This window comes from Somniosus microcephalus, chromosome 3, assembly GCF_052327205.1.
Source record: "Somniosus microcephalus isolate GS21.2 chromosome 3, FLI_Smic_1.0, whole genome shotgun sequence".
NCBI classification, from domain to species: domain Eukaryota; kingdom Metazoa; phylum Chordata; class Chondrichthyes; order Squaliformes; family Somniosidae; genus Somniosus; species Somniosus microcephalus.
The window spans coordinates 51274421-51290493 of record NC_140989.1 but is presented as its reverse complement, the minus strand read 5'-3'; the positions used below and the strand labels follow the sequence as shown (position 1 = coordinate 51290493).

The following is a 16073-nucleotide window of genomic DNA, read 5'->3' as shown; positions in this document are numbered from 1 at the left end:
ATTTAAAAAAAACAAAACTATTTTTTACCACTTCTGAAGGCGCTGTGGTATGACCCATAACCCCATGAGTGCTAGCCGCCCTCTAGTAGCTCATCCAAGTGACTATTTTTCAATTGTAAGCTTAGAACGCTTGTAGGGTTATTTGACTCTGGAAATTGGAAGAACATCACAGCAAAGCCTGATCCTCTCCTTATCCAATGTCTGCATGAGCACTTTCTAGAAGGAGTCACTAAATAGTGATCAGGAATGAAAGCTGTAGCTTGCCTTTCCCTAACAAGCCTCAGGACATGGAAGCCTATTCACACCAGCCCAAGTACCACTTCATGTGAGATCACAGAACTTGGCACAGATGAGGGATTGAACTTGGGATCATACATACCAACTCTTGGCATACTAGGTTCCACCTCCTCAGTACTGCGCCTGGCGTCCTGTTGCTAATGGAATAGATCCTGGCCACTGCATACTGTAGGTGGGAATCCTCACGAGAACATAGTTCCCGTGTACAGTATGTAGGACTTTGAGATAGGGACAGCGATGAAGGGGGAAATATAGAAACATAGAAGATAGGAGCAAGAGTAGGCCATTCGGCCCTTCGAGCCTGCTCCGCCGTTCAATGCGATCATGGCTGATCATCCAAATTCAGTACCCTGTCCCTGCTTTCTCCCCATGTCCCTTGATCCCTTTAGCCTTAAGAAATATATCCACCTCCTTCTTGAATATATTTAATGAATTGGCCTCTACTGTCTTCTGTGGTAGAGAATTCCACAGGTTCACCACTCTCTGGGTGAAGAAATTCCTCCTCATCTCTGTCCTAAATGGCTTACCCCTTATCCTTAGACTGTGACCCCTGGTTCTGGACTCCCCAACCATCGGGAACATCCTTCCTGCATCTAGTCTGTCCAGTCCTGTCAGAATTTTATAAGTTTCAATGAGATCCCCTCTCATTCTTCTAAACTCCAGCGAGTACAAGCCCAATCGACCCAATCTCTCCTCATACGTCATTCCTGCCACCCCAGGTATCAGCCTGGTGAATCTTCGCTGCACTCCTTCCATGGCAAGAACATCCTTCCTCAGATAAGGCGACCAAAACTGCACACAATACTCAAGATGTGGTCTCACCAAGGCCCTGTACAACTGCAGCAAGACATCCTTGTTCCTGTACTCAAACCCTCTCGCTACGAAGGCCAACATACCATTTGCCTTCTTAACCGCCTGCTGCACCTGCATGCTTAGCTTCAGCGACTGGTGCACAAGGACGCCCAGGTCTCATTGGCAATAGATTGGGAGAAGGGGAAGTGCATTCAGATAATAATCTGCCGCCTTGTTTTTGACACCAAAGTGGATAACCTCGCATTTATCCACGTTATATTGCATCTGCCATGCTTCTGCCCAATCACCCAACCTGTCCAAATCATACTGGAGTTTCTCGGCATCCTCCTCACAGCACACACGCTCACCCAGCTTTGTCTCGTCTGCAAACTTGGAGATATTACATCTAGTTCCCTCGTCTAGATCATTAATATATATTGTGAATAGCTGGGGTCCAAAGACCGATCCCTGTGGTACCCCACTAGTCACTGCCTGCCACTCGGAAAAAGAGCCGTTTATTCCAACTCTTTTTGCTTTCTGTCTGCCAACCAGTTCTCTATCCAAGTCAATACCTTTCCCCCAATCCCATGTGCCTTAATTTTACACGCTAATCTCTTATGCGGGACCTTATCGAAAGCCTTTTGAAAGTCCAAATACACCACATCCACTGGTTCTCCCTTATCTATTTTACCCGTTACATCCTCAAAAAATTCCAGTAGATTAGTCAAGCGCGATTTACCTTTTGTAAATCCATGTTGACTTTGTCCGATCTGGTCACTGTTTTCCAAGTGCTCTGCTATTACATCTTTTATAATGGACTCTAGCATTTTCCCCACTACCGATGTCAGGCTTACCGGTCTGTAATACCCCGTTTTCTCTCTACCACCTTTTTTGAACAGTGGGGTAACATTAGCTACCCGCCAATCCGTGGGTACTGTTCCAGAGTCTATCGAATTTTGGAAGATGACCAGCAATGCATTTACTATTTCTAGGGCCACTTCCTTGAGTACCCTAGGATGTGGATTATCAGGCCCTGGGGATTTATCGGCCTTCAATCCCATCAATTTCTCTAACACCATTTCTCTAACACGGTGGCATAGTGGTTAGCACTGTTGCCTCACAGCGCCAGGGACCCGGGTTCGAATCCGGCCTCGGGCGACTGTCTGTGTGGAGTTTGCACATTCTCCCCGTGTTTGCGTGGGTTTCCTCCGCGTGCTCCGGTTTCCTCCCACAGTCCAAAGATGTTCGAGTTAGGTTGATTGGCTATGATAAATTGACCCTTAGTGTTAGGGGGATTAACACTAAGGGTCAACACATGGATTTCCCTTTCAGGCTTTCGTGTACTTATGTTTTTTCTTCAATACAAGTGAAGGAATGTTGGATATATTGCAGCTTAAGTTGCAAAGTCCATAAATCTACTTGTTTTCACATGTTATAGGCTTATAATCAGGGCTTTTCTTGAATTGCTAGAATTTTGGTGGTTGTGTCAGCATTTTTGAAGCTGTTGGACAGCTTTTGCTAGCTTTCTAGTTTGGCATGTATAAGACCTTACTGATCTGTATGGCTCAGGTCCACACTCGTATTGTGCAGCTATTGGGGAAACTCTTCATAACATTAAATTGGGAAGCATCCATGACATTGCTGATTACTCACAAAACGCTATCTCATTCCATGGTGTCTGTGAAAGAAAGAACTTACATTTATATAGCACACATCATGACCTCTGGATGTCCTAAAGCCCTTCACAACGAATTAATTACTTTTGAAGTGTAGTCACTTTTGTAATGTAGAGACATGTAACAGTCCATTTGCACACAGTAATTCCCAGAAACAACAATGAGAAAAATGACCAGTTCATCTGTTTCAGTGATGTTGGTTGAGTAATAAATGTTGGGCAGAACAGCGAGAGAACACTTGCTCCTCTTTGAGTGGTGCCATGGGATCTTTTGCACCCACCTGAACGAGCAGATGGGCCCCGGTAAATGTCTCATCGAAATGACAGCATAGCACTCGTTCCATACTGCAGTCTACATTACGTGCTCAAGTCTCGAGTGGGGCTTGAGCCCACAACCTTCTACCTCCAGAGGTGAGAGTTCTGCCACTGAGCAAACTCTGAACTTAAAAGCTGTCATTATACTTTGAAGCTGAGGTTATTTAGACATTGCTGATACTTAATAATTTATTTAAGAGCATAAAAAGTCATGGTAGTAGAAAAAACCATTGTGCTATTGATTGGGCATCGTGGATGCTATCCATACTATTTACACTTCTGTCCAAGCTAAATTCTGCAGAATTTTTCCCTGACCCACAAAATAGTGAAATTCTACTGCTCCATTATTTAAGACTGGCTGGTTTGTTTTCACCGATGATATTTTGATGGTCTCTGCAGCATTGAAGACAAAGTGCTCCACAGAGTATATGATCACCTCTGTCTATGCTCACTCCTTAACCTTTGAATCCTATTCTTAAGCACACGTTCTTCCTTTTTAAAGCAATTATAAATGCAGTAATGACTGCTTTTATTGGGCCGTTTTTAGTTGATTTCGGTTAAAGAACGCTGTGTTTGTATTTTAAACTAATTTATTGTTTTCTCTCAGACCATAGCCAAGCAACTGGCCGAGGTGCTTCTGCACAGTCTGTGTGAAGACAGTTACTGGAATCCATTTTCAGACCCACCTCCTGATCTGCTCAATAATGAGGAAAGTGGACCTTTTCAAAGTGTTAGCTACACACTAGCCACTGGTCCTCAGCTCTACCAAGGGGACAAGTATGTGATTTTATTTATGCATATCATTCATTTGCAAATTATATGAAGTAATACTTTTAGACAGAAAATGCTCGTCATCCCCCTCGACAAAGAATGTTATGATTTCATTAGCAATGGGTTAGGTCAAATAGAAGTCACTTTCCCTTTATATCCTCCCACAAAACGCACCCACATACAAAAAAAAAGCTGCAACAGTATCACAAATCCAAACTCTAGTCTCCCTTACGCACGGGTCTACACAGAATAAAAACACAGCAGACCAGCTCATTCCTGTCAGAAACTTGCTAAGCATGTTGCAAACAAATAAAATTACTGCTCCCTTAATTTTGCTATTTAATTTTTTCCCACATCTTGCTATAATGGGGTGGAAGTGCTGTTTGAAGGGGAGAATAATCCTCTTGGCCTGGAATTTGCGGTGGGTAATAACAGTACCCCTTTGAAACTGGCCGCTGCTTCAAGATGTAGTGCATCCTAACGTGGAAATCCTGAAGTTGCAGTCAGTCATTCGCTGCTGCAACCCCCCCCCCCCCGCCCCCCCCCCCCCCAAGCTGGTAATCAGTGTAATCTTTGAAATCAGGGAAACTAATGAAAACTTTGGCTCTTCCCCCAGTAATTTCGCTCTTAAATACCCTGTTAAAAGTTAGACCCTTTTCGATTAGGTGTAACTGGGGTTGTAACAGCGTATTGACTGTTAAACGAACGTTATGGTCCTGAAAAACTTATTTTAATTTTGTGGAGTGTCAAATTTATCCATTTTAATAAAAATTGCAACCATCGTTATTCCAGGTTTACCTTTTTTTCCCCTTATGAGAACTCCAATCTTTGTTTTGCTCTCTAACATTTTTAAAATGTTGAATCAAAGGAGCTTACTCACTTCCTGGTTCTCGGTCTGTGAGAATTCTGCATTTTGACTGGCTGCTTCGACAGTTTGTTGACTTCACAGCAGCTCTCACTGGGAATTCCCCATTAACTTTCGCTGATTTCAACTGCCCATCGGAAAAGCTGAACTTCTCGCCACAGGATGTCTGTGTGGAGTTTGCACATTCTCCCTGTGTCTGCGTGGGTTTCTTCCCGGGTGCTCCGGTTTCCTCCCACAGTCCAAAGATGTGCGGGTTAGGTTGATTTGGCTATGATAAATTGACCCTTAGTGTTAGGGGATTAAATACGTGGGGTTACGGGGATAGGGTGGGATATGTGTCGGTGCAGGCTCGATGGGCCGAAATGGCCTCTATCTGCACTGTGGTGATTCTGTGAGATCGAGATCTTTGTGGGAAGCTTACTTTGGGGCCAGTGGAGAACGCCTTTGCTTCGCCACTGACCTCAAATTACGGGCCATTGTGTTGGAAGCACTTTTCACTGTGATAGAAGGTGTGATATTGATCAATGAGTGGTACTTTCACTGTGACCGAGATGTAGCACAAAGGAGTAACAGACTAAGATCATCCCAGGTTCAACCCCTAGTCTCTGCTGACCTCAGCCAGGGCAGAACTGATTCATTCCAACAACCTACCAACACTCATTATCTAGACTGCCGTGAAAAAAGGTCATTTGGGTAAATACTGGAGGTTGGTCAAAGGAGACAGTAATGGAGACCGTAATGTTGGCCATAAGTGGAGGCCAGTCTGACACAGTGCACTGAAATTGCTGAAGTTTCAGTTTTAAATCAAATATTCAGTTCCAGTTCTCGATGGAGTGGAAACAAGTGAGCACAGTAATGGAAAAATACGACAAAAATGTAGCTATAGAAGCAACATTAGAACACTGTGAGTGTGTTTTTCTTGACAATTAATAAGCCCCAAACCCAGTTATTTTTTGAAAAATAGATTCTGCACCATAACAATCAAAGCGTTAAATATAAATCTGTGGATTGGTTGTTATCTGAACTTTGAGAGGGTTTTCGCGCCCCCCCATCTCTTTCCCACCCCCCCCCCCCTCCCCCTCCAAAACAGTCAATATTTCCATACTCCATTCAATTTATACAACATGTTTCAGCAAGTGAAAGTCTGGAATGAAATATAAATTAATTTGAAGTAAGGAATGTTAAGAGCAATTACCTTTTTGAAACTGTAGTTTACAATGATTTATGTAGCCTCCCCTATCGGGTTTAGCACTAAGCAATAACAGAACAGAAGATCGCAGTTTTGATCCCCCAGATACTGGAACATTAGGAGTTACATTTGTCGAACTCCTCATCTCGTTTTAACCCAGCTGGATTAATTAGACTCTTGTCAACTTGTTTTTTGGTTTTTTTAAGCTCAGCCTTATCTCCAGGTTCAGTGGAGTCTTTCTCATCTGTTTGTGTCTTGAGTTTAATGTATATTTATTTATACTATTTATTCATGGTTCACTCTCATTTCTTTACCTTTTATACTGCAATGTTGTGATTGTTGTAGTTTGGTTATTTTGTAACAATTCGAAAGATAAATCGTTTTCTTAAAGAAAAATTGTAGTCTGCTTTACAATTTAATTTCCTAGCTCGGTGTATCAAATAGTAACCTTAGGACAGCTTGGATTGGACAAACTGTAGACGCCGCCATGGGGGGAGAATAAAAATACTGGTGAGGAAAGAGGCGAGAGCCCAAGGTATCCCAGTCCTTAAAGAAATATACTGGGGAGGGCAGGGTGGGGGGAGAAGATACTGGGGAGGACGGGGTGGGGGTGGAAGAGACATTAAAAATTATACTTAAAATTTCCTCAGTGAGTAAATGTGCCATTCAGTGTGTATATGAGCTATGTAGAGCAGAAGGTTCCAGGTTCAGTCCCTTGTCTGTACAGAGTTGGTGCATCTCAGCTGGGGCTGCAGTTTTGGAAAGTGCGAGGGAAGGGGGTTTGCTACCTTATCCTACAGTTTGCCTCGTTTTAAAAATAAATAAGTCATACATCGACCAATGTTTCCTCTACTGACTGCGATTACCTCCTTTTCCATTCGCCATCATTGCCCTCTGGCATCTCCTCTAAATGTCCAGTCTTCATGTTTGAGCCGAGACCCTGATTTGACATTAGAGGGGTGTAGCAGTTAAGCCGGATCCTGTTCTCACCTGATGTGCAAACACCTGCAGTTTCCGCCAGTTATGACTGGATACAGAACAGGAGCAGAAATCCCATTGGTTGTTGGTCCCTCCTCAGCCCAAGGGCATTGAGACCTAGTACAGTACAGTACCCCTCACCCTGCTGTGGCTGAGATCTGCCAACTCCGCATAGACCAGCAATCAAACCTGGAGCCATCTTGGTCCATACAGATCAATACTACACCACATGGTGCATTTATGCACTGAACCCTTGAGTGCCTGTATCTTTTAATCATCACCAATTGTGTAGCGAAGAAACCGAGACCAAGTGTAAAGGTGCTTCACAGCATGCAAGGCACAGAATTATGTGTTTATACCATTTTCAAAGGAGGCATCTTATCACCGATGAATCATACATAGTGTCTTTAGTTACTGGCCTTGTTCTGACAATGAAAGAAAGAAATCAAGCAGTATGAACTTTACCTAGTTCAGTACAGTATTTGTTTTTTTTTTCCAGTCTCTTCTGTCCGCGGGACATTGTTGAAGAAGCACTCCTACTCCTTCTAATCAGTGAGTCAATGGTAAGCTACACTGATAACTGAGAATAGAAATTCCAATCTTTTCTCTTCAATCATACATTTTTGTGCACTTGGTCGTACATTTATTAACTGAGCCATTAGGAGAAACTTGGCTGCATTTTTAATGGAGAGCCTCTTTTTATAAAAAAAAAATTGCCTGCAGCTACAAATCGGTTTCTCTTGTGATGAAACATGTACTGACTCTGTACAAACTCTTTGTTGCTTTCTGTCAAATTAGTTTCATTGTGTAGAGCACCACAACCACCTTCTCCTGATTGCTAGCTCTTTGCTCCAGCTAGAAAGTTTGTGGATGTTGGGGCCAGGGGAAAGATTGAACTTTGGCTGCGATGCCTCCCATGATTGGACAGCCTACTGCCTATCAAGAAGAGGCACTTTAGTGAGGTACTGAAGGGTGCTTGGTATCTGTGGAACTGTACCCCAGTACAGATCAGTGCCATCAGCAGAAAAGGGAAAAAAATGTTTTAAAAAATTGGAATAAAATATAAATGATTGCAGCCAGATACTTGGGGCTGGATTTTGCCAGGCCCGAGGAGGCGGGAATGGAGGCGTGTGGGGTGTTATAATTGCAAAAAGTGGCGGGCGGGCCCAACCCCGCCTTCATCCTGCTTCCAAGCAATTTTCCCAAATGCGTGGTTTCTGATCCCGTCTCCGTCCCGCCTCCAAGAGGCGGGATAGGCCCTTAACAACCACTAAATTGCCTCTATAATCCCATTTTGAGAGGCCTTTCCGATTTTAACATGTTTCCCACGTGATTCACGTCTCCTCTGAAACACGACGGTGAAACCTGGCGGGAGCACAATTGGATTGCTGACTATCAGCTGCAGCTCCACCATTAAATAGGAGATTTGATCAGTCATCATTTGCAGGTGGCAGGACTTTGTAGTCTCGGGTCTGGGGGAGCTTTTAGCAGGCATAACCATAGCTGTGGAAGTTTGGAGCCTGACACCCATCTCCAGTGTGACCTCCAGGGAAACCCCTCTGGCCACATTGACTGAGCGCTTCCTCAACTGAGGCATCTACCAGAAGCATGGGAACCATTTATTTCCTTTCCTCCTGGACATCAGATTCGGACGAAGACCATCCGCGGCAGCAGCAGAACCATGAACAACAGCAGCGGCAACAACAGGAGCGCCAAGCTGCTGCTCACCCACCTGAAGCTGCACAGGCCAGAAGGCGCCAGCCCATGGAAGCCCGTCGGCGCAGGAGATACCCCCCAAACAGGGTCTACAGACAGAGGATCAGCTACCTCAACATGAGTGAGCAGTAGTGCCAAAGGCGGCTACGACTTTTGCGAGAGGTAGTGGGTGACATCTGCGCAATGATGCAGCAAGACCTGGAGCCCAGAGGAGCAGGTGGACACCCCTTACCAGTGGCCGTCAAAGTCACCACTGCACTCAACTTTTTTGCTTCAGGCTCATTCCAGGGATCAGCAGCAGACATTAGCGGCATCTCCCAGGTGGCCGCACACACTTGCATCACGCAGGTAACCGATGCCCTCTTTGCCATCGCGCACAATCACATCCATTTCTCCAAGGATCAAGCAAGTGTCACGGCGCGTGCGGTTGGATTAGCTAATCTGGCAGGCTTTCCAAGGGTGCAGGGCGTCGTTGACTGCACACATGTGGCCCTTAAGGCACCCCATCTTAATCCAGGTATTTTTGTCAACCGCAAGGGCTTTCACTCCCTCAACGTGCAGCTGGTGTGTGACCACAAGAAGGAAATTTTGCATGTTTGTGCCAAGTACCCTGGCAGTTGCCATGACTCCTTCATACTGCGCCAGTCTAGTGTGCCTCCGCTCTTCAGTCCGCCAGACCAACGTAACGGATGGCTACTTGGAGACGAGGGCTATCCCCTGAAGACGTGGCTAATGACGCCGTTGAGCCCATCCGTCGAAGCTGAGAGCTACAACTAGAGCCACATTTCCACCAGATCCATAATCGAGCAAACCATCGGCATGCTGAAGATGCGCTTCAGCTGCCTGGATAGATCAGGTGGAGCCCTGCAGTACTCAGTAGCCAGGGTCTCCAGAATCGTCGTGGTTTGCTGTGCACTTCACAACATGGCAGTGTCGTGGCTTGCAGATTCCTGAGGACCAAGTGGCTTCTCACATATCCTCCTCAGATGAGGAGGCGGAGGAGGAGAGCGAAAACGAACATCTTGCAGAGACCCATCAACCAGCGACAGCAGTACGCAAGAACATTGCTGCCCGGGATGCAAGGAACGTGCTCATCTTGGCCAGATTTGCTTAGCCTAGCCAATCAAGCACTTTTGCCTCGCAGCTTCTTACCAGAGCATCGACAGTGGCCAAGAACCAGCGGATTCCTAGCATTCTGACCACCATACTGACAATTGCAAATAATCCTAAGCCCTCAATGCGGAAGTCCCATTTACGAAATGACACATGGCACAACTGCAACAGTTGCCATCAGAATTTTTATTTACAATAACCAACTGATGGCATTTTAAAAATAAACACAACATTTCACCCAAGTGACTACCCTTGTGACTATTTGTCAGTATCTTTCTCTTATGCGTGCTCCTACGTGGTGCTTCCCCTGTGGCTTCAGCAGATGTGGAGCCCCTTGCTCACTTTCTTGCTGCACCTGTCTCGACACCTTTGGCGGGTGTCCTCTGGGGTTGCGAACCTGTGAGGGCTCGGCAACAGTCTGCTGCTCCTGCGGCTGTGCAGGGGTTGAGACGCCGATCTCAGTTGGGTGGGGACTCTGGTGGGGCTCTGACCGAGGACTTGGCAGTGGCATGGAAGTCTGAGCGCTTGGAGAGGAGCCCCCACTTCCTTGTTCTCTGCCACCAACATCCCCCTCATGGGTCAGGTCCACCTCAGCGCTTGCATGTGGCTTGAGAGCACCTTGCTGCACATCAGGGGGGCCATGGAGACCCGTATCTGTACTGGCAGTCCTACTCAGAAGGACTTCCATGAAGCTCTGGTTTCTCTGTTCAATAGCTGACCATCGCTCCTCTAGAGATGTCAGTCTATTCTGAACACTCACCATGTTTTCTACACTCTGGCGACTTAGCTCCTCCATGGCCGTAGCCATCCTCTCGTCTACTGTAGCCATCCTTTCCACGGAGGTTGCCATCCTTTCCATGGTGCAGCGTTCATGCGCCAATGATTCCACAAAGGCTCTGCTCATGTTCGCGATGGACTCCTCCATTCGCTCCACACTCGCAGCGACCCTGGAGACGGGTGCTTGCGATGGTCCTGTGGGGGAGTAAAGGAAAGTCAGAGATGTGAGGCCAAGGTTACATGCACATTGCATATTGCAGATGATCATAAGTCCATCTGTTAGAGCTTCAGAATCATTATCAGCGACTCATGCAATGTCAATGAGAGAGATGAAAAACTATTCTGTCACCAGCTTTCTCTGATGCACCCGTCTATCCGTCCCCCACTTGTGCATCGTCCTCGAGTCCCATGATCTCCAGGACCGCATCCTCCCAAGGGGTGAGCTGGGCTACTGAGGGTGGCCCTCCTCCTGTCCTCGCTCTTTCCCTCTTATTGTGAGCTCTCTTTTCCTGCAATGAGGGAGACAAGTGGAGTTGGAGTGAGTGTAGAGAATCCATATCATTGATGGTTAGAAGGAGACAAAGATGGAGTGAGTTGGCAAGACCAAGGGCCCTCGTGTTTTGTAAGTTGTTTTCATAGCATCACAGTGATGGGGAGTGTGAGGGCTGCATAGTCGAATAGTTAGGTGAATGTGAGCATAGAGAGAGAGTGAATGGGTAAGGGTGCAGGGATGTCAGTGTCAAGTGGGATGTGGAGGAAGAGATTGCTAAAGCTGAGTGCTGGTGAGGAGAGGCAATGGGGATCAGATTGAGGGTGATGGCAAAGTCATACTCACTTTTCCAGTGTGCAGAAGGTCATGAAACCGCTTCCTGCACTGAAGCCAGGTTCTGCGGGTCAGCGACAACGAATTGACCTCCTGGGCCACCTGGATCCACACAGCCTTCGTCTGCTGGGGAGGCTTCTTCTTCCCTGAAGAAGGGAAGAGCACCTCCTTACTAGCTCTTGCTCCCTCCACCAAAGCTTGCAGGGCGACGTCATCAAATCTGGGAGCAGACTTAGGTCTCCCGCTGCTCATATTGCCTCCAGGTCCCTCTCACAGCAAAGGCCAAAAGGTTGGCAGTCTGCAGAAGAAGCAAGGCTTCTTGCAGACCTTAAATGCAGCAGCAATAATGACATCATCGGAGGTGAGTTTCAGACTGAAAAAACTAATTGGGCCATGGGTTCCCACATGCTGGAACTCAATTGCCCAATTATGTGAAAATCTCATCAATCTCCCACATCGATTTGGAATCGGGTGGATAACACGAAAAGCGGATGATACGACCCCAGCCCGCCCAAATGACAAAATCTAGCCCTTAAAGTTTGTTTTGAAGCCTGAAATATGTAAATATGCAAAGTATTGCTATTAGGTGAAAAAATATGCAATATAAATACAGTGCATACAATGGAATTAGAAAAGGAGTCAGAAAGGGAGCTTGTATAGAATCGGTACATTTGCCTAGACAATGTGGAAAAGCAATTACAATAAAAAAAAACCTAATTGGATGTTTGGCTTTATAGTCAGAACAGTATGGTACAAGTGCACAGATGTTATGCCAAGACTTTATAATGCACTTGTCAGATACCACCCACTAGTAAAAGGGTGTCCAGACATTTGAGAGGGTGCATAAAAATACAAGAAGGGATGATATGATATATGAGAAGGTGCTGGACTATGGGAAAGGTTCAAGCTCTAGTTTAGAGTGAAATTGGTAAATGGGGAACCTCCGAGTTCCATAAAGAATTAAATAGTATAGCTAAAGTAAATCCAGAATATTTTAGTTCAAATGAAAACAGGAACGTAGGAGCAGAGTCATAAATGTAAATTGGTGGAAAGTAAGTGGATTATAATTTGGAGAAGTTGGGCCTTTCCTGATCCTGGACTGTTCTTGTATGTGAGGTTCTCCATTGTATTGGTTTTGCCTATTCAGCAATACAATAGTATATGAGTAAAGAGGATCACTCATTCTGGTTTTTGTACAGCACTGTGCTTTATTAGTCTTGTGTGTTTTTCTTCTTGCAGTTGTTTGCTGCTTTTTTATTATATTTCTGGTCAAGAAATTTGCTTGGTCTTCCAGGTCATGGCTCAATAGAGAGTACATGCTATATTACAGATTACACAATACTTGCACATATATATATTATAATATACATACGAACAATGACTTACAGGTAAAGACCCTCTGGTCCATCGAGCCTGTCCCACATAATTGCGATATCACAACATATACACTTTCCACCCCACCCGAAAACATGTCTCTAAAATGTCAGACTGCTTGTCCAACATCCAGTTCTGGATGAGCAGAAATTTTCTCCAATTAAATATTAGGAAGATCGAAGCCATTGTTTTCAGTCCCCGTCACAAACTCCGTTCCCTAGCCACTGACTCCATCCCTCTCCCTAACATCTGTCTGAGGCTGAACCACACCATTCACAACCTTGGTGTCATATTTGACCCTGAAAGGAGCTTCCGACCACATATCCATAACAAAGACCGCCTACTCCCACCTCCGTAACATCGCCTGTCTCCGTCCTTGCCTCTGCTCATCCGCTGCTGAAACCCTCATGCGTGCCTTTGTTACCTCTAGACTTGACTATTCCAACGCATTCCTGGCTGGCCTCCCACATTCTACCCTATGTAAACTTGAGGGGCCAGATATTCCGGTCCCTACGGGTGTGTACGCGCTGTGTACTCACCCGTAGGGACATCGGAAATGCCGGTTTTAGGCACGCAATGCGCATGTGCTGGAAACCGTCATTTCCGATCTGTCAAGAAAGCTCTTGACAGATCCTCGGGCTGCGCTGGAGCAGGGCCTCTGCGGGTGGAGAGTTCCGCCTGCAGAAAACACTTACAATTCTTGCGCCTCTCTGACCCATCTAGGTGATCGAAACTAGCCCAGGAGATCACTCTGGCTCTGAATTTCCTGCAGTACTTACCTTCTGTAAGAGGCGATCTCCGCCCCAGCCAGAAAAAAATCCAGCTCTCGCTTGAAGTAATTCAGCGAGTCTGCGTCCACCACATGAGATGGCAGCCTGTTCCAGAGGTCCACTATTCTCTGGGAAAAGAACCACCTCCTGACATCTAACCTAAATTTGGCCTTATACAACTTAAATTTGTGGTCCCTGGCCCTCTATAACCTATTTAATTGAAACAAACTGTCAACTGGGACGCAATCTATTCCCTTTATTATCTTGTATACCTCAATCAGACCCCCTCTAAGTCTACGCTTCTCTAAAGTGTAAAGTCCCAAGTCTTTTTAGCCTATCTTGATAACTAAGATGCTTTAGACCGGGAATTAGTCTAGTGGCCCATTGAGGGTCATATAGTTCTAGTGCTTCAGAACGAGCTCCCCCGATGGTTCACTGAGTAAATGGACGATTTGGTGTGATACTGAGCTTTCAGGCTGGAGGTGATCATTGGTGTGTGCTAATCTCACCCAGGACGGTGCACAGGGTCCTCGTCACCCCTAGGATACAGAGGAGAAAAATCAGCCAGTGATGGTCCATTTTATTTTATTTTATTTATTTTTTTAAGTACCCCATAGTCAGGAGCCCAACCATACTTAAGTGAAACTATTAATTTTATTGGTGGAGTTAATTTATCATTCGACAATAAGTTCAGTTTGAGGAAAAGGTCACTGTAGAGCTTTATTCTAGAGCATTCCTCTTTTGTTTCAATTAGTTTAACTGCAAATCAATCGTTGGGTTGCTGTTGGAATATTTTTGTCCCGTTTTAGACCACCTATTTTCGGAAGGCCATGGAAAAGGTGCAGAAAAAATTCAGTAAGGTGATACCAGTTATATTAGGCTTCAGTTATGGGGAGAGATTAGAGAAACTGGGTCTCTTTTTATTCGAATAGAGAAGGTTAAGAGAAGATTGCAAAATTATGAATGTTTTTCTTTCTTTATTGAATAAAAATCAATTTCCACTGGTCAGTAAGTTGGTAATTAAAAGGCATAAATTCATGATCACCACCAAAAGAAAGAAGGGAGAGGTTAGGAAACTTTTTTTTTTTTATACAGAGGATTGTTAGGATTTGGAATGCCCTACCAAGAACAGTGGTGGAAGCAGAATCCATAATAATAGCTTTTCAAAAAGGAAGTGTATAAGCATTTGAAAAAAAAATAAAAAATACTTGAATATGGAGAAAGGCCAAGGGGAATGGGACCAAGAGGATAGATTTTTTTCAAAGAGGTGGAACATTTGCGATGGGCTGAACGGCTTCTTTCTGATTAATCACACTGATTTATTGGGACTGCTTTTCTGAGATTGAGGCTAGGCACATTGTTGGGATAAAACTTAACCCTGCATCCAACCTTGCTAGACCTGACCTAGGAGTGCTTGCTGCAAACACTGGATGCCCAAAGTGAAAACTGTTCCATTCTCCAATGCTAACATTGGAGCACAACATTCTCAAATCTGGTGACTGTCAGAATCCCACAAAGGAGTATAACGTATGTGTCGAGATATATGGCCTCTCCTTGTGCGAAAGAGACAGACATTCTGTTGTATGGATTTTAATTCAGGGGCGGGTTGGGGTCGTGTAATCCGCATTTCGTGTTATCCACACGAATCTAATTCGATGTGGGAGATTGATGCGATTTTAACTTAATTGGCCAATTGAGTTCCAACGTGTGGGAACCCATGGCCAATGAGTTTTTCCAGTCTGAAAGTCGCCTCCGATGACGTCATCATTGCTGCTGCATTTAAGGTCTGCAACAAGCCTTGCTTCTTCTGCAGACTGCCACCCTTTTGGCCTTTGCTGCTACAGGGACCTGGAGTCATAATGGCCAGTGAAAGACCTAGGTCTGCTCCAAGATTTGACGACGTTGCCCTACAGGCTTTAGTGAAGGGAGCAAGAGCTCATAAGGAGGTGCTCTTCCCTTCTTCCGGGAGGAAGAAGCCTCCCCAACAGACCAAGGCTTTGTGGCTGCAAGTGGCAGAGGAGGTCAACTCCTTATCGGCAACCCGCAGAACCTGGATACAGTGCAGGAAGAGATTTCATGACCTTCAGCGCACTGGAAAAGTGAGTATGAATTTCCCATCACCCTCAATCTGATCCCCATTGCCTTTCCTCACCAGCACTCAGCTTTAGCAATCTCTTCCTCCACATCCCACTTGACACTGACATCCATGCACCCATACCCATTCCCTTTCTCTCTATATGGTCACATTCACCTAACTATTCGACTATGCAGCCCTCACACTCCCTATCACTGTGATGCTATGAAAACAACTGACAACACACAGGGAGGGCCCTTGGTCTTGCCACCTCACTCCATCTTTGTCTTCTAAGTATCTATGCTATGGAATCTCTACACTCACTCCTTCATTCTCACTCAACCTCCACTTGTCTCCCTCATTGCAGGAAAAGAGAGCTCACAATAAGCGAGAAAGAGCGAGGACAGGAGGAGGGCCACCCTCACTAGCCCACCTCACCCCCTGGGAGGTGGCGGTCCTGGAGGTCGTAGGAGTGGAGGACGATGCGCAAGTGGGGGACGAACAGACGGGTGCATCACAGCAAGCTGGTGACAGAATAGTTTTC

The 16073-nt window shown here is 45.5% G+C and overlaps 1 protein-coding gene across 1 annotated transcript in view; it reads left to right on the top strand.

The window, feature by feature from the left end:
- LOC147121052 (tetratricopeptide repeat protein 7A-like) overlaps positions 1 to 16073 on the top strand; it is a 408967-nt gene that overhangs the window by 99761 nt on the left and 293133 nt on the right. The window contains exons 7-8 of the mRNA XM_085980379.1: positions 3687 to 3856; positions 7382 to 7445. Coding sequence (XP_085836505.1) covers positions 3687 to 3856; positions 7382 to 7445 — 234 coding nt within the window. The remainder of the gene's footprint in view (positions 1 to 3686; positions 3857 to 7381; positions 7446 to 16073) is intronic.